This window comes from Phalacrocorax carbo, chromosome 8 (genome assembly GCF_963921805.1).
Source record: "Phalacrocorax carbo chromosome 8, bPhaCar2.1, whole genome shotgun sequence".
In the NCBI taxonomy this organism is placed as follows: Eukaryota; Metazoa; Chordata; class Aves; order Suliformes; family Phalacrocoracidae; genus Phalacrocorax; species Phalacrocorax carbo.
In genome coordinates this window covers 24,782,292-24,807,280 of record NC_087520.1, presented here as the reverse complement: position 1 = coordinate 24,807,280, position 24,989 = coordinate 24,782,292, and the positions used below count along the sequence as shown (strand labels likewise).

General features: G+C 54.7%; 2 protein-coding genes across 3 annotated transcripts in view; one reads left to right on the top strand and one right to left on the bottom strand.

Moving 5' to 3' along the window:
- Positions 1 to 49: 49 nt before the first annotated feature.
- ZNRF1 (zinc and ring finger 1) lies at positions 50 to 20,779 on the bottom strand. The gene is made up of 5 exons (XM_064459256.1): positions 19,810 to 20,779; positions 2,497 to 2,592; positions 1,686 to 1,791; positions 1,491 to 1,581; positions 50 to 1,347 (listed from the first exon to the last, which is right to left on the bottom strand). The coding sequence occupies exons 1-4, from the start codon at positions 20,255 to 20,257 to the stop codon at positions 1,524 to 1,526; spliced, it is 708 nt and encodes a 235-aa protein (XP_064315326.1). The 5' UTR covers positions 20,258 to 20,779; the 3' UTR covers positions 50 to 1,347; positions 1,491 to 1,523.
- A 151-nt stretch (positions 20,780 to 20,930) lies between these two features.
- Positions 20,931 to 24,989, top strand: part of WDR59 (WD repeat domain 59) — a 50,479-nt gene continuing 46,420 nt past the window's right edge. For both annotated transcript variants that reach the window (XR_010374232.1, XM_064459253.1), the window contains exon 1: positions 20,931 to 21,341. Coding sequence is in view for 1 of the 2 variants with exons in the window: in XM_064459253.1 (XP_064315323.1) it covers positions 21,288 to 21,341 (54 nt within the window). In the remaining variant the exon portion in view is untranslated. The remainder of the gene's footprint in view (positions 21,342 to 24,989) is intronic.

Genomic DNA, 24,989 nt, shown 5'->3' with positions numbered 1-24,989 from the left:
CATCAGCACCCCACAGGCATCGCCTGCTTCACCAAGAAAGTCAATGAAATAAAATAACAGTGAATATTTTATTGAACATTGTTTTAATACCATATCAAAACACCTTGACCAATGAAGGAAGCTCCCCCCAAGCTCTGAACTCCTAAGTTTTTTTCCTGTTTTTTTTTAATATATAAATACAGAAAGGTTTCCCGCAGGGGCATGGCCACCGGCAGGGGAGGTCTCACCAACAAAAACGTGCCCGCCGCACCAGGAGGGGACAGGGATGGGCTGGGGCGGGTCACTGCCATGAACCGACACTGTCTTGGCACCTCTGGCAAAGCCACCCCCATGGCCGGGGGCATCCAGGGAGCCATTGGGGTCCTTCCCCTGTACCCTCCTTGAAAGGGTTTGACTCAAAGGAGATGGAAAGGAAGGGGGAGAGGGGCGGTTTTGGCAAGAGGATCCTGGCATTGGGGGCAGCAGGAGGGGGCGGCGGGGATGCTGCGGCTCTCCAGTCTCTGAGTGGTTATAGCTGAGTTAAAGAGTGACCAGTCTGTAAACATCACCAGGGCAGGGAAGCTCAAATCGAAGAACACGCCAGTCAACACAAAGCTTCAGTTGTGGTTTGGTTTTTTTTTTTTGTTGGTTTTCTCTTTTTTTTTCTTCTTTTTTTCCTTTTTTTTCTTTTTTTTTTTTCTCTCGTTGTAAACACTTGAAAGACGGACCCCCGTGGCTTGGCAGGGGGGAGCGGTGGCCCCGCTCCTGGCGTGGGGCAGAGTCCCCGTCTCATTTTGCTGGGGCCGGGGTGGAGATCTCCAAAAGGGAGATGGGAGAGAGGAGAAAATTCCCATTTAGTCAGTGCAAAAAAACCGAGCAGAGCCCCCGGGAGAGTCCAGGCGGGAGGTGGGGGGGTTGCCGGTGAGAAATGCCGCATGCTCCGTTTGGCTGGCTGTCCCCCGGCAGCTTTCCCCTTCGTTTTGGGGAGAAAAGCCAAACATCATGGCAGGGTTTCAGCCGAGGGCGTCCCCGGGGCCCCTGGTGGGCAGAGCTCTCCTGGTGACCAACGACTGTGGAGGGGAGAGCAGGTCGCTCTGCTTTTCTCACACTGTCTTCTCCTGGATGTTTCTTTTTTTTTCCAATCATTTAAATAAAAAAAAAAATAAAACAAAAACAAACAAACAAACAAACCCCGACAAAACGAATAAAAATAATAAAATAAAATTTAAAAAAAATCGCCGTTGTCCCAAGTGGATTCAAGTTTCTGGGTTTTATTTTTGTCTTCTCGAAGAATTTAAAGTCAGCCCAAAACTCCAGGCGGGGCAGGGGGGATGGGGAGAGGAGGTACAGCAGGTATAGCAAGGTGCCCTGCAAAGGCAGAGAGAGATGATCCCAGGTGAGGAGCAGGAGCCATGGCCACCCCATCCCACCCCACCCCACGCACCTCTCCTGGCCCAGGACTCAAAGCCAGCAGGGGTACATCACGGCTCAACAGCCCGCCACAGGCTCACCTTTGAGAGAAGTCAGCAAGCACGCCCGGTGGGTCAATCAGAAGGATGCTCCGGGCAAGATCTGTTCACTTCAAACCATGAGTCTATACAGCTGGAGAGAGGAGAGTGCGTCACCACTGTGCTGCCAAACCTCGGGATGGCCCTGCCTGTCCCCCTGCCACCCGCCTGGCTGCGTCCCCTCGCACATGGCGGTACCTTTTGTGATAAATGCAGAGGCAGGGCAGCCTGGCTATCGTGTCCCCCTGCAGCAGCTCCTCCAGGCAGATCACGCACTCGCCAGCGTCCTTGGTCAGCACATCATCTGGGAGGGGAGGAGAGGGCAGTGGGTTAGACACGGTCCACTATGGTGTCCCCCTTCCCGGGATGGAGGGGAACCCATGGCCACCTCTGCGGAGGCAGCTGGCATGGGGCAGCTGAGTGGCAGCAGCACTGGCAAATACTGGCAGGAGGCTCAGATGCAGGCACAGTGGGGAGATGGGGCTGGGGCGGCTGCAGCAAACACACCCCCTACCTGAGCTTCCAAAAAAAGCACCACTGAGTAGGGGGGTGAGCACCACTCTGCCGAGTGGTCAGGAGAGAGGATGGGATATACAGGAGCCTGGAGACCAGTGCTCAGCCCAGTAAGCCTTGCTGCCAGCAAGCAGGGGAGGAAGGCAACGGTCCTTTAGAGGGGCAGCCCAGGAGGACACATGCCCTGCCCTAGCCAGGCAGGATGCCCGGCCAGGGCGGCTCCCTCCGGCACGGCACACTGTGGTGAGCAACACAGGGACGGGGCTGTGTTACGAAAGGTCCCGATGCAAAAGCAGTGGGGTTGAGCCATGCTAGGGTAGTGGAGCAGAGCAGGGACCATGAGCTGCACCAGTCCGCTGGAGCACAGCCCTCTTGGCAAACCCAGCCAAGCTGCCTGCCCATACAGCCTGCAGCAAGCGTCTCTCCGGCCTGCCCAGAGCAATCCCAAGCCAGCAGGACGCTGTGTCCCCCACATAGCCTGGCTGCCAGCCCTTACCGTTATAGGAGAGGCGAGGTTTGCTCAGACACATGATAAAGTGCATTTCCATCTCGTCAGAAGCCACAGATTTGGAGCAAATGGGGCACTTGAAACCTGGAGGGAGAGTGGAGAGATGAGCCCTTAGCAAGGGGAGAAGAGGAGCTCATCCCACATCCTGGGGACTCCCCGAGGCCACGGCGGGGCAGCAGGCAGCCCCTCACCTGCTGCCTGCATGGTGGCACACACACCCCACACAGTGCCCACTGGGTGCCTGCTCATCCTGTGCTGGCTGCCAGCAGCGCCGGCGCAGGGTACAGCTGCCTGAGACAGCGCGTCGGTCGTCCCCGTGCCCGCCGCGCAGAGGGCACAGAAAGCGAGCCAAGGCAGCACACACGTGGCCATCAGCTGCTGCTGGGCCTTAAAGGGCGAGGAGCAGCCCGGGCCACACAGCACCCTGCAGCTGGCAAATGCAGGAGCACGTCCCCATTCCAGGGTGGTGCTGCCCCTCCTGCTGTAGCTCAGCCCTGCATGGCTGAGCCAGAAAAGCTGCAAGGAAGGAGGTTCTTCTGTAGTGCTGAAGCAGAGGACTGGCAGGCTGGAGCCATAAGCTCAAACTGATGCTTCTTCCAGCTTTTTGCAGGAGTGAGGTGGGTGCTTGCCCCTCCAATGCCAGCCAGCAGCCCCAAGAGTAGGGGGACCCCACAGGCTGACATCCCTGCTTGACCTTGGCCCTGCCTCATCACCCAGACCTGCCGGACTTGGACTCTTGGATGAAGCTGGCTGTGATGTCCAGACCTGCTCTGCATCCTTGGTTGGGCATGAGGACGGGACCCAGCTGGTGCCAGGGTATCACACCAGTGCCACCACCTGCCCAAGCCACGCAGACCGCCACGGCATCATCGCCAGCACCACCAAGTAAGACTGCCCCAAATCCAGATTTCCAAGCCCCAAACTCCCAGGGATCAAATCCCCAACAAGCCCTGCATGTCACCTGACTGGGACTCCCTGCCCTCCCACTGCAGCCAGCTCAAGGTTGTGCGGTTTGTCACCACACAGTGCAGCAGGGCTCAAGCCCATGCAGCCAAACACGCACATGCCACCACCACCACGGGTTTGTACCAGAATATCTAGCAATTCCCTCCCTGCAGAGAGGGAGAGGGTAATTTAAGGACCTGTCTTCTAAAAGCAGATCAGGTTTGACTGCAGTGCTGCTTAAAAGCATTCTTCATATATATGCAAAGGCTGCTCAGGAGAGAAGAGAAAAAGGAACGTACACAAATTATCTAAGGATGAATCAGGTTCTTGTTTGCCACCACGTCCACGTGGCAAGGGCATTTTTTTTTGCTTCTTGGAAGGAGAAAATGTGGGTGGCTTTAATGGGAGGCAGCTCAGACCTTTGCGATGCGAACAGCCAGGGTAACTGCTCAACACCTGAGCACCTTCTCATTAGCAGCAGTGATAAGTACAGATTACTTCCCAGCTCCCCAGATGAAAAGCTAGGACAGGGATGCCGACTCCTGCCCCTCTGGAGGGTGGTTATTTCCCAGGAGGGCACTGCAAGAACGAGCACTGTGGATCGTGGGGGACTGGCTCTAAAGGGACCTGCTAAAACAAGGAGCCCTCAGGCCCAGGGGCCCCTCTGGTGGGGTGCCAGGCTGGTCTGCAGCATGCCACCACAGGGACACATGCCTGCCCCAGTGCCAACAAGCCACAGGGTCTCCACTGCGAGTCTGGTCCTGTTTGCACCAAGCCGCAGCCAAAAGGGCAGCGCCAGCAGCCAGAGCCTCACAGGCAGCAGCACCCATCTGCCTTCTCCTCTCTGGCCTCATTTTACTCCTGACCGATTTGTACCTTGTGGCAGCAGTGCCCATTAGCTGAAACAGTTGGGTTTTTTTCTCCTCCCCAGTGTTTACCCACCTGGTGTATTTATAGCGCAGGCTCAGATAGCCTCCCAGCCTGCCTTCTGCAGGACCCAACTAGCCTCCCCTTGCAAGACACCTTTTCCATCCCCAGGCTCCCCTGGCAGCCCGCCTGCCCCTGTCCCCAGCTGAACCAATTCTGCTTGAACGCAGATGGTCTGCCAGCTCCGCGGATGCCAGTCCCTACCAGAGAAGCTCCAGGGACCAGTTTCCAACAGCAAGCCCCTGGCACCAGGCAGCTGCAAAGGGCTCCCTTTGGAAAAGGTGTTTCGGCTGCTAGCTTGGTGTCAGGGAAAGACATTTGCAGAGGTTAGGTACTGTCCCCCGTGCACTGCACAGGAAGACCTCATTTTCTCTGGTCCCCCCTTTTTCTGTGTCAGTGTGTTATTTTAAGCTGCTCCAGATCTGCTGGCTCCAGCAGCACCTGAAGGGATCCTATGAGATGTGCAACCGGGGCAAAGGGAGAAGGTCCTGGATGAGACTGCCCAGCCCGTGGCTGACAGGGCACAACTACCAGCAGCAGGCAAAGCAGCAGGAGCCTGGGAAAGGGCAGGGCCCTTTGCAGGCTCCAGTGAGTGGTTGCTGCCATATCTCCAGGCCTCTTTGCTAGCTGGGGTGGCTTTAGCACATTTATAAATAGCCAGCACAAACACCCGTCACGCTCCTTGGCGCTCCCTGGGCAGCTGGCTGTGGGATGGGGACCCCACAGCCCCATGGCAAGGACACAGGGACATTGCACAGACAGAGGGGCCTGCGCTCAAACCCCAGCATGTGTGTGGTGTGCTCCAGCCACAGATGCTGACTGCCGCATGGGTCCGCAGGCTGAGCCAAGCACAGAAGCACACACACTTTCCTGGCTCTGCATTTCACAAGATGGAGGGTTGAAAAAAACAAAGTAAAAATTAGAAAATGCAATCGCATAAATTCCTGGGTCTGAGCAGGAGTGATGAGCCAGCGTGGAAACGCCCCTGGGGTGGGGGGCTGCCCTACACCCCAGCTGTCAGCACAACTACTTGGCATTGCAAGAGCAACTGCTGACATCCCCCTCCACAGCAGGAGCCAAAGGGAGCCCAATGCCAGCAGGAAGGAGAAGCTAGAGAAGGGGGTCTGCCTCCCTTGCCCCTTCTCTGGGTGACCTTTGGGGGAAGGTGGTAGATGGAAAACTACTGAGGACAGGGGACAGCTGGCACCTGACAGTGGCAGGCACCGAGCCCAGTGCCTCGGAGCATCCCTCTGCAGTTCAGGCAGGTGCTGGGGCCTGGAGCTGGTCCTGCAGATGAAAGGGCCGCTCCCCATGTGGCCAGCCCTCTCCAGGCCATGGTATTTTCCATGTTCCCCGAAATCCCCATTAATTTATCCTGCCTAAGCTGCCAGCCTGAGCGACGCAGGAGATTACATTGTGACAGCTGCTCATGGAAAATTCAGCTCCCTCCCTCCTCCTCAAGCCCTTTCCACCCTCCTCCCACATGCCTAGGGAAAAAAAAAAAAAAAAAAAAAGAGAGAGTGAAGGAAGAAGGGCCCAGCTATTCCTCCTTGCCTGGGCCTCCCACAGCCACAGGGAGGCTCGGGGGATGCTCCAGGGAAAGGCTATAGACCCTTCCTCCCTCCTAAGGTGCACAGGGCAGCTGGCGATGCCCCTGCCTGCAGCATGTTAAACCTGAAGCTAACACCATCTCTGTAAGTAGAGATGTGCAGACAGGCACCAGCTCTTACCAGGAGCAAGCAGGGAAAAGAAGGTGCTGCAGGAAGTGGGCTGGCCTGGAAAGGCAGTTCAGATCCAGATTTGGACTCTCATATGTTGCAGGAGACTGAGAAAGCCAAGGGCTTTCCAGGGCTGTAAGACACACGTTGCCAGGTGATCTCATCTCTCCGATGGCTTGGTCTAGAAATCAGGAGCAAGCAGTGCTGGTGCTCTCCAGGGGCCACTGCCCTCTGAGTATTTTTAGGAAGGTTACATGGTTAATTTTAGAGAGCTGGGCAAAGCAGATCTGGGAACCTTGGAAAACCTCCACCAGGTTCTATGCAAGCTGAAAAAGCCATTCTGGTGCTGAAAGCACCACCACACAGGCTGCCAGGGCTTTGGTGGTGGCAAGAGGGTAAAGACACATTTCCATCCATCTGTAAACATACCAAACACAGCTGCTTCTGAAGCTGGGATACAAAATTCCCATCATTTGTGTCTACAAGTGATGTCCACAGCAATCTGCTTGGGAAAGCCACCAAGCACTACAGCAGGATCAACCACACCACATCCTGCGAGTGGACGCTGCTGCTCCCCTCAGGGATGGGCGAGACGTCGTCCACTGGAGCTGCAACCCTGTCCCTGACTGCTGGGAAAGGCACATGCCATGTCCGCATTCACTTGTCAAACCCTCTAATAGCTCGGTGTGCCTCCAGATGGACAGTGCCACCAGGAGACATGGCATCACCCCAGCAGTAGGAGACCCTGGCTCTATCACTAGCAGATGGCCAAAATGTGGGGAGCAGCAGCTTTGCCACTGTGCAGCACCTCCAACAACAGGAAGATGCTGGTGGGGGATGACATGCCCTGAAGGCAGAGGGAGGTAGCAGCCCAGGCACAAACAAGTGCGTGCAACTCCAGCAGCTCACCCCATAGCAAGTAGCGTTCACCAAAGGGATTCCAAACTGCCCAGGACCCTGCTAATGCAGTGGGATAAAGCAGGAGCCCTGCATGTGGGAGTGGCTACGTAAACTCCCCAAAACACACCCACCCCAGGAGGGGTCCCTCCCACAGTGCCCAGCCGCCCCATGGGACACCCTGAACTCCAGAGAGCTCAGGGGTAAGCCCCAGGCTGCCTGATGTGCACGAGAGATCTGGAGACCTCAGCTGTGCAGCCCATCTCCATGTCTCCAGAGAGTACGCTGGGCCTCCGGCCAAGAGAGCTCCCTTACACCAGGTGAGGGTGCGGCCAAGCACAAGACAAATGCAGGGAATATTTGGGCCAAGCATGCAGCCGAAGCAGAGTCCTGGGGTCTCCCCCTTGCTGAGCAAAATGTGAGCATCCCACCTCCTCCCAATGGCTTCCCCAACATCACCAGCTGAACCAGCACCAGGTGGAGGCTGGAAGAGATGTATCATCTTAAAAAAAAAAAGAAACAAAACAACACACAAGACTAGCAATTGAAACAGAGGACAAGACTGAAAGACAACGTATATGGGCCCTGTGGGTCAGTCTGAAGCAGGAACACTTGAAGTTGGATAAAGAGAAAGGATGCCAGCCCCAGGAGGGAAGTGATCATGGAGGAGTTGTCCTCCTTGCCAGCTGAGTGAAGGAAACCTGGAGAGCCAAGATATTCAGACCTGACATCTCCAGGAAAATAAATTCCCTACTGGCTTAAAAGCAGCCTCGTTGCCTGAAAGCTTTAGGACGAGAGGAAACGGCCTCAAGCTGTACCAGAAGTTTAGGTTGGACATTCGAAAAAACTTCTTCACCGAAAGGGCTGTCAAACATTGGCACAGGCTGCCCAGGGAGGTGGTTGAGTCTCCATCCCTGGAGGTATTTAAAAGAAGGGTAGACGTGGTGCTTGAGGGTATGGTTTAGTGGAGGACTTGGCAGTGATAGGTTAGTAGTTGGACTCAATGATCTTAAGGGTCTTTTCCAACGTTAACAATTCTATGATTCTATGAAAGCGATGGCTGCAGGACAGCACATTGGAGATGGCATATAGGGTGCACGCATCACATCTCAGGCACTTGGGCACCACATGGACCTTGTAGCTGAGGACCTCCTTGGGTGGCCTCTTCCAAGAGCATCACCCACTGCGGAAGTGACATTCTACCAGCCTCTGAGCAATGCAGCCAGCACTGTTGCCTTGCAGTGGGGTCAGGAGGCAGCTCGCTGCTGTACCAAGGACCCATCCCACCAAGGACCACTCTCGCTCGGCCAGCAAAGTGCTTGCATTGAGTGCCTGGAGGCCAGGGTGCCCAGCAGGATCAGGCCCAAACACACTTCCCCGTGCCAAAGAAAACCTCATCAGCTGCACAGGCAGATGCAGGAGCTGAAGCCTAACGTAACCCCAGTGCCTGCTGCCCTAGCAGGACACAAGGAATGCTGTGGCGGTGCTCAGCTATTGGGCAGCACAAGGGTTGACACGAGCAGGGACTCATAGGCAGGAAGGAGTAAAGCTTACACGTCCTGCTGTATGAGAATCCTTCCTCCTGATTCAAGGCTGCAGGGAGGTGGGGAAAGCATAAAGGATGAGTCCAGGGTGAAAATAAGACCTTCTGCACCCAGGAAGGTGGGATGGAGGCAGGGCTGGGGGACACCAGCAGGCCAGCCCCAGATGCCAGGCAGCAGGGACGTGGCTGGGCCAAGACATCCCTGGATGGCAGCTCTTGGAGAGAAACCCAATGGCGCAGGTTGCTGCCTTTGCAAAGGGACAGTCCTGCTCCATCCCCATTCCCACTACTTCCTTGCTGATCAAGTCAGTTCAGCAGGCTTAGCCGGGAGAGAACAAACTCTTTTAACGTGAAGCAGCACCCCAAAAAGAAGGTAATCCTGTGCAATGTGTAAGAAAAGCTGTCCCTGGTTTGCAGTGGCTGGCAAAGCCACTGTGCTGCAGGTGTTTGCTGTCAGGTCAGCCACTCAGCAGCCAAGGGTGGCAGGGACATACCATGGACCACAAAGCTGTCCAAGGCCAGTGCTGCTGTAACTGTCAAGGCAGCAGGTTTTGGAGATGCCTCTGCTGGCTCCCACCCAACTCCAGCTGCAAAAATGAGATGTGGCAACAGGGAAAAGGCATTGGTGCTCCAGATGCAATGTGGGGAAGCCACTAGGGCCAGAGGGATGCAGGAGGGGCTGGGTGGCATTACATCACAGCAGCCAAGGGCTCGCTTGCTGCAAGCTGGGAAGCAGAGATTATTTTTTTTTTTAGCCAGCTGGTTTCTTACAGAGGCAGTGGGGGAGGACAGGAAGAAGCAGAACAGATTGCAACGCTGGGTCTGAAGGAAGCCAGAAAGTTGGGAAGGGGCAGGAGATATGAGAGAGGGAGCCCCACAAGGACATTTGCTCCAGAGCACCTAAAGCCGTCAAGCCTATGCAGACGGACACACCAAAGCCCTACAAGACACCTCCAGCACAGCCTGTGGACACCAAGAAGCAGGAGGGCGAAAAGGTCTAGCTATAGGGTCACAGGACGTCCAGAGCCACCCCGCTTGCACACATATACTCAAAGACATGGAAACAGCCTTTGTATCCCAAGCATCCCTTCTGCCTGTTGCTGTTTCATGGCTGCAATTGCAATTTTTGAACAAAAGTACCTATGCTACAGGTAGAGAACATCTCCCTCCTATAGCCCAGGCTATGCTGCAGGATCAGTTCCCTCAGACCTGGATGGGAAAGGCAACCTCCTGGGGACCCTCTGTCTTCCAACTAGTCCTAGTTTACTGCAGAAACACTCCCCCAGCTACTGGGAAGAGTCTTCATAAGGAAGAACGTGTAGCCCAAAGCTAATTTTAGCATCCCAGAGAACAGCAAAGTCAAGCAGAGGGGTCCTGGACAACAGCCCAGCAAAGTCATTAACACCTTAGACTCCTGCTGTTGGGCTGCAGGTCTTGAACTTACTGAGATACAAGCTAATTCAGGGCTCTCACTAGTCACAAAACCGGCCTGAGGCCATGTCATCACACAGATCTGGAGGAATGCCACAGAGCTGTCTCGCCACCTCTCAAGGGATGCTCAGGGTTTTGAACTCACTGCCCAGAGAGGAAAGGGATCCTGCAGGCATGCCTGGGAATTTCCAAAGGGTTTGCCTGTATGCCTGCTTTTTTTCCTCCCAAATATTTCTCTGTGAAGGAGGAAGCCCAACCGCAAGCCCTGCTGCGGGCAGCAATCATCCGCAATATGCACAGAGCCAACAGGGTGGGTCCCAGGTGCCAAAATGAAGGAGTGCAGGGGATCCTCCAGCAGCACAGAGGGACACAGCAACTCAGAAATAGGAGCAGAAAGGGAAAGAGTCGGAGGTTTTGGCTCAGCAGGGGCTGGGAGGGAGCAGCAAGGCAACGTCACGCGGGGACCGGTGGGGTGAGTCACTTCTGACTAAGCCATCCGTTGGGAAGGCACCCACGGAGTCCCCACTGCCGGCCTCCAGCGGCCGCTGAGCTGCCAGAAGAACTCCCGCTTTTGGAAAGGCTGAAGCACAAAAGCCTAACCTGAGCCACTCCCAAACGCAACCAGATCCGACCCCATGGGGTGAAACAGCAGGTCCCCAACTGCCTCCCTCGTGACCCCCGGGTTTTTCCAAAGCAGAATACTCCTGCCTTGCACTTCAGAGGCTCTGTCATACCTTAGCCGATCTCACTGGGAAGATGAAGGGACACTCCAGAGACATATGATGACATGCCCCAGCTTTGCGATGCTGACAGACGGAGCAGAGCCCAGCACTGATCTCACCCATGTACTTGCTCTTGCCGGGAAGTAATCCCATCCGGCTCCTGGGACACCTCCTCCCTGGGCATCCCATGGCAGCACCGCACAAATGAATTGGTGGAGGGTCACCCACGGCACTTTGTGCCCGGGCTATAGGACACCCCGTGCAGGTGGCAGGAGTTACTGGGGGTACAAGCCCCCCAGGCCCCAGAGTGTGTGAGAAGGATGGAGCACTGCTTTTCAGGGTAGAAAAAGGGCAATTTTTATGTTGCGGGCAGCAAACAGAGCACGAAAGGCACATGGAACTATGCCCACAGGCAGTGCACGGCTGTGAAATGCTTACAGCCAGTAACAGTGGTTGTTTCTGCAGGAAGACAGACTGTTGGAAAAAAGTCCTAGGGAGGAGCACACTGCAGAGCAAGCCCTAACCTCACCTGCCCCCAGCTCCTCGCCTGGTAGGAGCACAGCAGAGAGCATCTCCCTGCTCCCCAGGAGGGTCTGCAGCTACTGAGGGATGCTTGGTGAATGCCCCAGGCTACCAAGACAGCAGGAAGGGGAAAAAGTTGGGTGCAGACCTGCAGGATGATCACATACCTCTGCTGTGCATGGTGCTGGAGGGGAGGGATGCTCAATAGCACTGAGCTGCCCGGCCAGGCAGCATAAGCATCCCTTCTCCAGCCAGAGGCTGGGGATTTGGGGGAATACCCCTGTGCCAGGGATGGGGCCACACCACACAACTTGCTCTCACTCTGGAGCAGCCATGCCCCGTGCACTTCCCAACTACCTTTGCAGCATGGAGGCAGCTGACAGACAGAGATGACTTTCTGCACCTCTGGGAGCTGAACCTCTGAAACACAAAGCGTGATGTCTCGGAGGAACAAACCCCTCGGTGAGCGGTACAGTCTGCCCACACCGGATCCAGCTAGCAGAGGCAGGAGGGGCTGTACACTGTGCCACAGTCAGGAACAACCCTGCTCTCTGTACCACCTTCTTTGCTCCTGCCTCCCCTTTGATTCAACATGTGCCACCCTCGAACACAGGAAGGGCTGAGCCGTCTCACAGACAGCAGCCACTGGGAGCAGGAGGGGGATAGTGGGGCACTCTCTTCCCCAGGAGAAAGGAAAAACACCAGGGCAACACCCAGAGGAACATGTGTACTCCCACTTCCAGAGCTGGGAAGGGCCTTGGGAAGCAGAGTCCCCCTGTGAAACACTCACCCAGGACACTCCCAGGACCAGCTCAGGGTGTTCTCTGCTTCATACTTGTCTATGGGGAGCAAAAAGAAATCAAAGGCATCTACAACACCTGCAGAAGGGTAAGATCCAGGCAAGTAGCAGACTTCAAGGGCTACAAAATCAGTGTTGCAATAAATAAGTGGATGGACAATATCTTCAAAGCAGCAAGATCTCACTGGTGATAACCCGAAATGCCGAGGCAGCTCAGGCAGGGTGCTCAGCCTCACCCCACCCTGCTCAGCACCACCTTAACAGAAGGCTGGCCCCAAAACCAACCTCAACCCCTACTGACTCTACCTCCCTGCAGATGGCAATTTAAACCATCTGGCTAGAGCCAGCACACACCCCACACCCCCCCCCCCCCCATTCTCCCCAGCTACAGACATACAGGCCTTGGATGGATGGATTGAAAGGTGAATCTAATTCCCTCCAGCACTTCCAACAAAATGTGGCTCCATTGCCTTGTAGGGAGAGCTCCCAAATGAATTACTGCAATTACCCCAGCTGCAGGAGAAACTGCAGGTTTTCCCTTGCTGGCAGCAGAGACTTCTCAAAAAAATCAATTCCCAGAACACCCACCACGCCAAGCTGTAACGCAATCATCTAGGATGTGCAGAGGGGACCCCTCAACACCACCCTCAGGCTGCTGAGCTGTGATCAGAAAAAGACACACAGCCATGGTGAAAGCCACAGGGAGAACGAAGCCAGCTGCCTTTCAAGGCAGTGACAGGTGAAGACACATGGAGGACATGGGAACTCCTTAAGCCAGGAGCCCCAGCCCAGGGGGAAATAAAATGCTGGGCGGGAATGTGAGACGGGGGAACATCACTCTGCTCTCCTGCCCGACTGCTGCTTTACTTCTCTTGCATTGTCAGGCAGCTGGCCTCTAAAAATACTCACTGTTGTCACACTGCCCTGCCTGCTAGAGCCAGGGAACAGCTCTGAGTGGCTTTCAGTTCAATTCTTCATCTGTGCCATCATGCCTCCCTCACCAGGGCCTGTCCCAGCCCCATTTCTGTGCCTGGTAGGCAAGTCTCTCAGGAACCACCGCCATAACCCGATACAGCCTCAATGAGCTGAGGGTGCCTGCTGGGAACATACAGCCCTGGGAAATTTCTGCTAGCATTGCTAAAACTAGCAAAAGGGTAAATATTTCTACTGCATCTCTCTGCTCCTCTACAAAGTGCTGCAAGACCATTGCACAAGCTGCATGGTCTCATTTCCGTGTTGCTGATGGGAGGCCCACAGCTGCATGAGCATGCACAAGCGCAGAGAGGTGGGAATTTCCCGAGCTAATTTACCCTGCACCCTCTCAAGCTGCATGACATCACAGCTGTCCCAGGGGCTGACCTGCTGCCCACACCAGCCAGCGCAGCTCAGCTCCACAGGGAAGGAGGGGAGAGAGGGGTCAGCTCCACCTCAGAGGTGCACTGCAGCCTCTCCAATGGTGAGGCACCATCCTTGCCAGTAAAATAAACCTTGTACCAAACGCCTCCAGCTGCCCATAGACCCCCGCCCCAGGGCCTGCAGAAGAATGATGCCAGCACTGAGCAATGCATCGGCTCAAGCTCAGTGGGCTGCATGCGGCCCAAACCCAGTTGTGCACAGGCAATGGACCGAGCCCTATGCTGGCAGCACAGAGGCCAGCTGCGAGGACCTGCCTGCTGGCTCCCCCAGCTCTCCCTGCCACCCTCCTCAAGCCCTGGGTTGTGCAGGACCCACAACAGGCTGGAAAGCTAAACCACACCAAGAAAACGGAAGTCCCTGTCCCCCACCACAGGCACCCCCCTCCCCTGCCTACAGCCCAGCAGGGCAGGAAACCCGGCAGCAGCCAGGCTCTGCCCACGGGAAACGCTGTGCAGCGGCATGAGAAGAGGCCCCAGGCCATCAGGGCTTCCTGCAGCTGCAGCTCCAGACAGCCTCCCACCAGAAAGCACTGAGCAAAAGTGTTTGGCAAAGCAGCATCCCCAAGGGACAGAAGGAGCATCCCCACGGGGAGACCCAAGCCCCCAGGGGGTTCATGAAAGCTGCCCAGTGGGACCAGTGCCAGCAAGACCTCTAAGGCCCAACTTTAACCACTCTGAAATAAAAGTAAATGGGTCTGCTTCTACAGACAGAAGCTTGTTGTACCCCAATGCACACCCACGCCAGAGCACATGGGTAAAGTGCTCTGCATCAGGGCCCACGGCTTTCCAGCTCGTACAAGTCACTCACAAGCCCTTATGGTTTCAATTTTCAAGGGAACCAGGAGAAAGCCAGGCCACATCTACTCATACCCAAGTATTCAGCACATCTGGGGTTTTTGCATACCAGCAGCAGAGGCAATGAGATGTGCCTTATAGTTGCCCACTGGCTGGCCGTGGTGCCATGGGACCAGGTCGTGCAGGAGGAACGTGTTCACACAAAGCTCTTTGCTGCCTGTCTGATTTGTCACATGGGAGATCACAGTGGAGGAAAAAAAGCTGGGTTTGGGTTGTTTTTTTTCCCCTCCCTCCAAAGTGGGTTTTTCTCCCTCCCTTCATTTCTCTTGAAATTAATTTTCAGCATTTAGCAGCTTTTTCCCATGACTCTCTGCGGTTCCCTTGGCCAGGCGCCAGCCCTGGTACTGCTCCTCCACCAAAGATGTCTGCATCTGATTGATCCTCTGACCAGCGAACAAGAGACAGGGGGAGAGAGAGGGAGAGAGAGAGGGAAGGAGTCCTAATAGCACATTAATAACAGAAGCCTTTACGTTTTTTCCAGTCACTGGAACAAACATCTCAGCAAAACAAACTAGCATGGGATAAACTTACGTCACAGGCCGGGAAGACAATCCTGGCTGGGAAGTGGGTCAGCCCAGGGAGCATGAAAGCGTCATTCTCAGCATCTCTGGAGTGTACATGTGTGCAGAGGGAAAGAGGACACTCAGCTCCCCCTGCACTGATTTATGCACAGGTTTAGAGAGGAGCAAGCCCAGCCAAGCCAGTTAGCACACACAGCAATTAGTATCTTGCTCCTGGGCAAGGCGGCCAAGAGATTTCAGAGGGCACTGGAGTGGCAAGACAGCGCAGCAAAAGCCTGCGCTTGCTCTCGCTGCGGAGACTGAAGATAACCACCACCGCTGGCTTCTCATGCACAATGCCAACGTCGACACACTTAAACTTCATCTCCAGGCTGTGGGTCGGGTATGCCTTAAAGCTGCCTTTGAGTCTCCCATCTTCTGGTATTTGGTGCTTCATTCTTCCAAGACAGCAGCTGCCTCTTCCCCTGACCCCGGGCATATGCTGTCCTGTGGCCAGCTTGGAGAAGGCAGAAGTGGAAGAGCAACCCCTCCAGACCTGGAGAGCCTAACAGCTGAATATCTCCAGCGTAGGGAGTCATCAGGACCATTTCCATACCGTTTCCCAAACAATCTGCAGGCCTGGCAACTCTGCAGGTGCCCAGCCTGGCTGCCAGGCAGTCACCAGCACCAAGCCCACAAAAAGATGGTTTGAGGTCAGTCTCCTTTGGAAATTTCCACTAGCAAAAATAGATTCACAATGGCAAGTTCCTGCAGACCTTAGGGTGCCCTTCCCCTGGCCTAGCCCCTCTAGAAAGGGGAGGGAAGCACATGTCTGCATGTTGAAAAGTTGATGGCAGGAAAGTCAGGGCTGAATGTAGACCCCCTCTAGCAGCTCACTGATTAGCCAGCTAGAATTATGCTTTCTGGTTTTGGTGTAGAATGCAATGGCAGGACTAGCTCAGGAGTGATATCACCAAGCACTGATGAGAAAAGGCTCAGGACACAGAGCTGTCAGAGCACAGCACAGGTATATCACAGACCTGCCTCTTCCCCTGCTGGGCAGTGACCAGGGCTGCCAGACCAGGGGTTCACATATGCTTTCAGCTCACGTTCCAACAAGCGATCCCTGTTTCACATCCCTTACTCCAGGGCCAGATCAAAGAGCGCTTCCAGCTCGTTTCACTCTCTAACGCTGCCTGGAGGGGGACCCAGCCCAGCACCCTGGCTGCCATCTGTGCCAGACGGCCACCTCCCTCAGGCTGGGCCCTCCTGCTCCAGAAAAGCCACTGCTGAGAACAAAGCAGCTCACTTGGTAAAGGGGACCTCCTGACCTCACTGCTGCCAACATCCAGCTTGTTTTGTCAGTGCGTAGAAAGCTTGCAACATTCCTGATGGCTCTGCACATAAGGATGAGCTAGGCATTTCCCTAGGCTAGCTGGCAGACAGGGAGATATGGATTTATTGGAGCTTCAAACACTCCACGGCTTTGGGTGATGATGGGGATTTCCAGATAAACTTTAAGCTACTTACAGCCTCTGCAAACTACCCGAGATCCTCTGATGAAGTTGAATAACATGAGTGATGCTAAGAACCACACAACGCTGGAGACATGCAGTGTAAAACCACACATCTCTTCCTTCTCCCTTCTTCCCGCTAGCCTTGGCTTTGCTGAGAAGATCTGATGTCACAAAGCTATGGGGACAGAGTCAAGTGCTACAAGCAAAGTTCAAAGTTACAAAAGATGTTCTGTCACCTTCCACTGGGAAGTAGATCTCAGAAACCCTGGGCAGACAGAAATCCCAGATCAGTTTCAGGTGGAGCTGGAGCAGTTATGTTGCTCATGCAGATGGCAGACACACCTGGGAAAATCCCTGTCAGGAAACAGGATCTGCTTACCCAGGGAGGTGCTGTCCCCTCAGAGGGAGGGACAAGCTCCACCACAAAGGTCAGAGCCCCCTTGCCCACCCCATCTGAAAGATGCACAGCAGCAGCTCTCCTCCCCTGGCCCTGGAAGGACTAGAGGCCATTGGTACATAACTGCTTCTGCCGTCCCTGCACCCTGGCACCAGTGGCAGAGCCCGGAGGGATTTGGCAGTGGGCTCTTCCTGCCGACCATCATGATGCACAGCACCCTACAGCGATGCTGCAGCACATGCTGGCCCTGGTGACCACTTCGCAGCCTCACTCTGCACAGGCTTCCCAGTGCAGCCCTCCGCTCTCCCTCCCTGAGCACCCCTGGCTCTTCTGCAAGCCTTTGACTGCAGAGAGGGGAAGGAGTGACACCAGCCAGGGAAATAAGCTCAGCCTGCCCCAGCTCACTCCTTGGCGTCCCTGCTGAAGGGGCAGATGAGCCATGAAGCAGCCAGAGAGGCACACAAAAATCAGTATCACAGATAAATGTAGCGGCAAGGCACCAAGCCTATCTGCGTGCTCCCGTTATCGTCGACATGCTGCCGCAACGACAGCGCCTTATCACCAGCATTAAGCCAAGGCCCCTCGCTGTCCCACTGAGGTCTCTGCAGAGCCCAGGTTTGAGGTTCCCGGCTCTTCCTGCAAAACTGAGTACTCCTGGAAGAGCAAGCCCATGGACAGAACCTTCCCCACATGCTGAGACTGGCACCATCCACGTCTCTAGCCTGTTGCAGAGGCAGGAGAAAGGGGCAGGCGGGGCAAGGATCCCCTCTCCAGACCTGTTATGCACAGAGTTTGGGAGGCTCCCCGCCTCGTGGCAGTAGAGCAACTTTGGCAGATCCCCAAGACCCCCAAGTACGCATCCTCCTGAGTGTGTTTGGTGCATTGGCAGCTCCCCTCATCCCCTCCCTCAAGTCATCCTTCAAAAGGAGCAGGGACAGTCACGCACAGCAATGTCAAAGCTCCTCTCCGTTTACTGGAGCACTGCTGCTTCAGCACTTTCCAGTGGCTAATGGAGTGGCTCAGTGCCGCGAGAGGAGCGGGTCAATGGGGAGGCAGGTGAGAAAGAAGCGAGTAGCTCCTGACTGCCCTGCTGTAGGTTAACCAGGTGCAACAGGAGATTAGCAGGAATTTTAGCAGTCTTGAGGTGGCTTACTTCCCCTTCCCCTTGGTCTCCAAAGCCTCCATTAACCTCTTATGCTAAGAGGAAGAGCGCAAAAGTTTAATGAGCTCTGAGGAGTTTTCAGAATGTTTTTTAAGCATCCTCCACTCCTTTTGCTATTAATTAGCGATGAGGAAGAACCACCGCCGGGAGAGGCTTCGGCATGGACTGAACAGCTCTCGCAGCTGCCTGCGCACAATTCAGCATAGTTCAAATGCTCTCAGAGGGCCACAAAAGAGACACCAGAGAAACATAGTTCTTGCAGCACTTCCCACAGCTCACGCTGCAGTCTTCCAAGGGCACCAGTTTAACTTCACAGCGTGGCACTAACTTGCATGAGCAGCCAGAAAAAGCTTAACTCCATTCTGCAGCTGGTTTATTTTTATGAACAGGTTTTTGCCTCTCAGCATTACAGTTTGAGAACAATCATTTAATGCAACGGATACTCTCTCACTGACCACCTCTACATACAGATCAGCTGCACGGTGTTTCGGTAACAAACCCCTCCTCGCTCCAGCACCAATCTCAGCCAAAGGCCCCATGGCACTCACTCACATAGAGGCTTGTGGAATACCTGGAAGGATGCTGTACCTTCATTTCCTTCTGTGTTTAAAAACCAGAGCAGCAGCACAGTCTGCACAAGGTCACAGAGCAAAAAAAGTTTGCAGAAATGCTCAGCCTCAACTCTGGCGCCACATGCCAGCCAGCCCTCTCCATCTGCCAGGGAGGACTACAAGCACCCCACTTATCTGGATCAATAGGAACTGGGCCCGGGGCGTTATGCCACTGAGAATGCAAAGAGAGCCATACGGCTTCTATCTGCTGAGAAGAGAAGCCCACGGAGACTGGGTAAAGGGGAAAAAATCCCAAGACAGAAGTAGGAAAATGGGCCCCATGAGCCTCGTTTTGCACTTTGTTCTTGTCCACTGGTTTAGTTTCAAGCCTTCCTGAAAATAAGGCATTGTCCCAAGGCATATTATGAAATTCCCAGACCACGTCATGCAAAGAGAACACTTACGGCGTTTGCAAGGGGGCTGGGTGGGAGAGAAATCCCAGACTATTCCAGGAAACACAAGAAGGCATCCCTGAAATGACTTCCACTCTAGCCCGGAGGGGAAGGGAGGACCTCCCACCTCGCTCCCTGTACCCAGCCAAAACTGGGTCAGTGACACAGCCCTGCTCGCAGCCAGAGCTCCTCTCCAGGCACCCAGACACATGGAAGGGTCCAGCCACAAGGGTTAGGATGGGGGCAACCTTGCTCCTTCCCTCAGCCTGACAGGTTTCCTGCAAGAGAGTCCAGCCGGCTCCCCAGCCCTGGTAAAGAGGCAGGCAGGTCCTCCTCTGCTTCCTCCCCAGCACCACAACAGTACCAGCTAGCTTGGATAAGAAAACCTGCTTTGGCCTCTCCCTGGTGGTTTATTGCATGAAACAAAGGAGCAAAATTCCCACGCCTTGCTTTCAAAGGCTTCCTCTTTCCTCTGCCTTTTTCCCAGTTTCTAAGGCATGGAAACCACTACACCTGACTGGCACTCCCCAAACACTTTCAAAAGCAGAGCTCAGCCTGGTCTTCAAAACCAAGGGCTTCAACTACAGCACCCTCGGACCACCTTTCCCCAGGTTGAGGCAGGAGGTTGGGGGTGCCACATCGATTGCTTTGCCAATTCCCAGAGCCAAAATGGCTACCTTCCAGAAAGCCTTCTCCCTCCACAGCCCCTTCCTCCCTTGACCTTGACACTGACGGCGGCCGTGGTGCTTGCTCGCTCACCCCACCCGTGCCAGGGAGGGGATGGGGGGCCTTCCTTCAGGCTTGGCACAACAGGTCTTTACCAGTGGGCCAAGCAGGGTGCAGCCCCACCTTCACCGGGTGGGCTGTGCCCACGGCCTCCCCCAGACCCGGGTACCCACGGAAGGAGGGAAAAAACAGGGGGGAAGGCTCCGGGGAACCGACACTCACCGCTGTGCGAGCTGAACCACCGCGGTGCGATGTGGAGGGGCAACGCGTCGGCCAGCGAGGCCCTGGCGCCCAGGTACAGCATCCCGTCTCTATGGTGACCGCCTCCCGTCTCCTGGTAACCGTTGCCATGAGCGTACGTGGAGTCGGAGCCCGGACCGCCACCACCGCCGCCGCCGCCCGGGGCCCGCTCGGCCTCCCCCGCCGCCCGGGCCGCCGCCGCGTACAGCCCGAAGGGGACGGCAGCGGCCGCCGCGGGGTCCATGCCCATGCCGGCCACCGAGCTGACGGAACGGCTGCGCAGCCCCATGGCGCCGCCGCCGCCCGCCCGGTAATGGCCGAAGGGGGGCGGCCCCCCCCCTCCTCCCGGCGGCGGCACGGCGCTGTCATCCGTCGACACCCCCGGGAAGGGGCCCCGCGAGCGGGTCGCCGTGCTTTGCTTGCCCCCCATATAGGCTCCGCCGAGCCGGAGGGAGCCGAGCGACAGCCCCCCGCGGGGAACGGGGCCGCGCCGCCCCCGGGAGGCGAGAGGGGGCGGAAGGAAGCGGGGGGGGAGGGGGGCGCGGGGAGCTACGGGCGAAAACCCATCCCCGCCCCAGGCATCCTCCCCCCGCCGGGCCCGCAGGGGCGGGGGCGCCCCGAGTCCGCCGCCGCCGCCGCCGCTACCCCCGGCGGGAACCGCCGAGGGCTCCGGGGCCGCGGAGGGGAGGACGGGGACAACCGGCGGAGGGAGGGAGGAGGGTGGACGCCGGCCGGGTCGCTCCGCCCGTCTCGCTCCTGCCTGGGGCGCGGCCGGCGATCAGCTGCGGCCCATGGGGGTGATGGGGGTGACGGCGGCGGCGGCGGCGGCAGCAGCAGCAACTGCTGCTGCGGCGGCGGCGGCGGCGGCGGCGGGGCGAGGGTGGGGCGGGCGGCTGGGCCCCGCTCCACTGTACCGGGCACGGCCTCGCTGCCGGCCGCCGCCAGCCGCCTGGGTGCTCGGCGCCGCGCCGGAGACAATAGAGGCCGGTAGCACGCATGCTCCCGCCCCCGGCCCCCCCCGGCCCGCCGCCCTTAACCCCTGCGCTGCTGCCGGCCGCCGCCGCCTGGGGCTGCGGGTCACAGAGACGGCGCTCTCCGGGCGGGGAGGCCTTAACCCCGACCACACACACACAGACACACACCCCGCTCCGCATGGACGTGCGGCGGGGCTGTAACCGGCCGGAGACCGCCGCAGCGAGACCCTCCAGGGAGGCCGGCGCCGGGCGGGCCGCGCTGCGCCGCCCCGGGCCGTGAGGCCCTGTTGGCTCCTCGGGACACTCAACCCCTGCTGGGGACAGGACGAGAGGCAGAGAGGGGGTGTGAGGAGTGAGAACTACATTTCCCGACCGCCCCCGCGCGGCGCTCACTGCGCGCAGGCGCTATGCCCGCTGCGCACATGCGCGCTGTCGCCGGCTCCTCCCCCGCCCCGCCGGCGTCTGGGGTTGCTGGGGCGGCCCAAGATGGCGGCGCGCTGGAGCAGCGAGAATGTGGTGGTGGAATTCCGCGACGCCCAGGTCCGGGGGCCTGCCGGGGGGATGCCGCTCCCGCCGCACCTTGGGGGAACGCTTTGGGCGGGCACGGCCGGCCCCGTGAGGAGTGGGAGCGGGGCCCAGCCCGGGCGGGCTCGGCGGGGCCTTTTGCCGGTTGTGGCTTGGGCTGAGCCGGCCTCGGAGCCCTTTGCGCGGAGATCGCGCCTTAACTCACGAGGCACTTTGTTTCTAATCTCAATTACACCTTGGTTGTTTTCTTTTTTTTTTAATTCTGTTGGCAGGCCAGTAGAAGATATTACCATTTCTAACACATTTTTACTCACTTTCCCTCTGAGACCGTGATAGCTCCTTTCTTGGCTGCGATATAAATTACTGAATATTGCTCAATTAGCAGGAAAAGTGTGTTAGATTTTTTAATATATATATAAATAGCAAAAGGTCAGCTTTTGATCTTGAAGTTGCTGCTTATGGTAGAGCTCCCCTCAATATTTGCTTATGTGCTTTCTTAGAAGCTATTAAGAAACATGAGGGTTTTTATGACGTTGGCAGTTGCTTAACAAAGCTGGGTATGGTGGGTAAACTGTGAACTACAGCAGCAAATGCAGAAAGGTCAAAAAAAAAGTTTTGGAAAGTCTCTTATCTTATAGTTTGTCCTCTTGTGCTGGAGCAATATCAGCTCCGCATTCGCCGTTACGAATAGGGGTGTTGAAGCCTGCGTGCTAGATCCAGCCTACCCTCTGTAAGCCAACGAGGCTTTTCACTTTTATTCCTCAAAAGCTTTATATTAGTTGTGTTTTCCTCCTGGAAGAAACGTTAAAGCAGTCTGGTCTGCTATTGAAGATTTCCTCTTGGGAAACCGGTAATGAGATACAAAGGTATGTCTTCCTAGATCCCAGATTCAAACTCCATCTGGCTCAGGAGATATGTGGCCTCATGATTTGATTGTGTATTCATAATGACTGGTGTGTGGAAGTGGAGAGGGGAGAGAACAGGTGTTTCCATCCTCTTCTGCAGCAGTTGGTTTCAATCTTGCTGTTGTGCAACCATATACCTTATTAGAGAGGTTAACCACTGATATTTTGGTTGCTTTGTTGTACTCTGGTGTGATCTTTATAGAGCCTATAGAAGCTGCCTACTCTCTTCTATGAAACCAGAGAGCTTCAGTAGCTGTGGCTGCCAGACTACTGTTTCAAGCTAAACTTATTTATGTATTGGTGCTTGAGTTTTTTTCAGGAGTCTGCACAAACATTTTTGCAGATGGGAAACCCAAGCTTGAGAAATTGAAACACCTTGGCTGTAATCATCCTGTACTAGGCTCGAGCTCTGCCTGTAGGCTACACTGTCTCCAAAATCTCTACCCCAAAACCAACTTAAACGGAAACAAGAGTCAAAAGAATGGGCAACCATTGCATTTATAGCCCATATGTGTCTGCAAGCACTGCAGTGGTCTTTGTTCACCAAGCCAGAGTGTGTCGTGTGAAGACTACAGCACCCGACCTATAACAACACTTCAGAAAATCTCTGGGTAGTTTGGGGCCAGTACTGCCTATAAGTGTCATCTCTCTGTACAAGCTGACAGAAGTGGCAGTCTCTATATTCTTCTGATTTAGCATGACCCACAGGATCTTGTCAGGCTGTTGCACTATCAAAAAAAGAGTAAAGCTCACCGTGTCCAATGGTGAAATAGTACTGTTTGTTGCAACTTGGTGTGTAGATAGGAAGTTAGCTATGCAGGGAACTGGTCTTTCTTGCTAAGAGTTTGCAGCTCTTGAAAACCAGTGTAGCCTCGGCAAATCAGCTTGGTCTGTTGCCTTTCTGGTGGAGAGAATGACACCAGATTCAAAACTAACATAAGTTCAGACATGAAAAGGTGTTTTCCTTGGCTTGCTTAGCAGAAATCAAGTGAAATGCCAAAGTAGACTTTGAAGTCTGAGAAGATGCTACCTGGGCTGTGGGCTCAGAGCTGGTTTTCAGATGTGCGGTAGTCCTGCTGTGCTTATTCACATAATTGTTGCTTGTAAACAGCAGTTCTAGTTATCCTGATTGTTTTGTGAGGATAAAAAACTGTTTTCAGATTGGTTGGTTTGGTTTCAGCTACCCTCTTCTGGAAGGTTGTGCTGTGAAGACTGACCTATCAAATATACCAAGCACATGAAATGATAGCTGTTTGATTTTTTTTCCTGTTGCCTAGATAAGACTATTTATTGCTTAAAATGACTTTGTGACTCAGCAGAGCAGCAGCCTGACATATGAAGCTTTTTACTTCATTCTAATTACTCATTATGTTTTATGATGTGCATGGAAAAACAGTTTAACAGCGTTCATTATTAAAAACAATTTGTAAAGATTTATGAGATCCTGGTGCCAGCACCAGAAAAAATAACTCATATATGAAATTATCAGTCACTTTAAATCAATGGGTTTTTTTCTGCCTTGAGGAAAGATGGCCACAGCTGTGTGAAATATGCCAGCTGACTAGCGCTTCAGCATATGAAAAAGTTCTGGTTCCAGTAATTGCTTTAGTGATCCTAATTTTAATTCCTCACAAGTGAAATGTTTATCATCTGGGATAATACAACTAATGCTTGTTTACAGCATTAATTTTAGGACTAGGAAATCCTTGCCAGAAGACTGGATTTGCTACCTAGGAAAAAATAATGAAGGCAGGTCGTTCCTGGAACAGCAAAAGCAGTGGAACTCGACTTGCTTGGGGTATAGGTATAGGCCTGAGGTTTACTGTGGACTCCTGCTGAAACTCTGCTTCTGGCTGTGGCATTTGTAGCTCTTTCCCATGCGGATTCTTGGTCGCTAGTGAAGAATGAGCCCATGATGCTGTTTTTCCCTTAGCTGTGGTGCATGCAAGCAGGGGATGGGGCCCTGGTTGGAAAAAAAAACCCTAGGGTTTTGTGGTGGTTATTCTCCTGTCAAATCTGATTGAAATGGAGTAGGATTGCTGTATTGTCTGCCTGGTTTTAGTGGTGCTTGTAAGTAGTAGCTCTGGGACATCTTGAAATCTTGTTACATCCGTGCTGAGACTACTTAGCAGAATCCTGAACAGCAGCAGAGACATCCCAAGCCTTCAGAGAGGTAGCTTTGAAGATGACAGCAGTTTGTTGAAGAATATGGGGCATATTCTGATTCTGTACTGTGAACGCTAAAAACTGCATTGAAGTCGTATCTATGTTTATGGGCTGAACTGTTCAGCTTTCCAAGTAAAATTTTCCTTTATTCTCTTGGCAATTAAATGAGAGGATCAGCCAATTCCATTCTGAAGGAAAAGAGGCGAGGACAGTGTTCAAACTGTCTTTTTTCTCTTTTTTTTCTTTTGGCATTTAACTTATCTCTTAGCCTTCTTTACAAGCAATGCCAAAGTAAATTCTGATGTCTCTTAGTCATCTCACTTCTGGAGACCAGCCGTTCACAAATGGTTGCGCTTCTGTCTCCCAGTACATATATAATTAAATTTGGCCCTGTGATGGAAGAGAGAGGCTGAGAAAGCTCCTGAGCAGGAGCAGAGGCTGATTAATACAGATTATTAGAAATTGCTGATTGAAAGGCTGCAGCTGTGATCGCCATAGCAGGGAGAAGGGAGCAAGGTCTCAGTGCTTGTAATGGTGTCTGCCATGTCTTGTCTTCAGTTTACTCTAACAAAGATGTTTTCTGTGTGCTACC

Bases quoted from the DNA above. Each gene is read 5' to 3' on its own strand.
- ZNRF1 (XM_064459256.1), bottom strand. From the start codon at position 20,257: ATGGGGGGCAAGCAAAGCACGGCGACCCGCTCGCGGGGCCCCTTCCCG. The intron at 2,593-19,809 runs GTGAGTGTCGGT...CTCTCCCTCCAG, and splicing joins GTGGTTCAGCTCGCACAGCG to GTTTCAAGTGCCCCATTTGC. The intron at 1,792-2,496 runs GTAAGGGCTGGC...CTCCCCTCCCAG, and splicing joins ACCTCGCCTCTCCTATAACG to ATGATGTGCTGACCAAGGAC.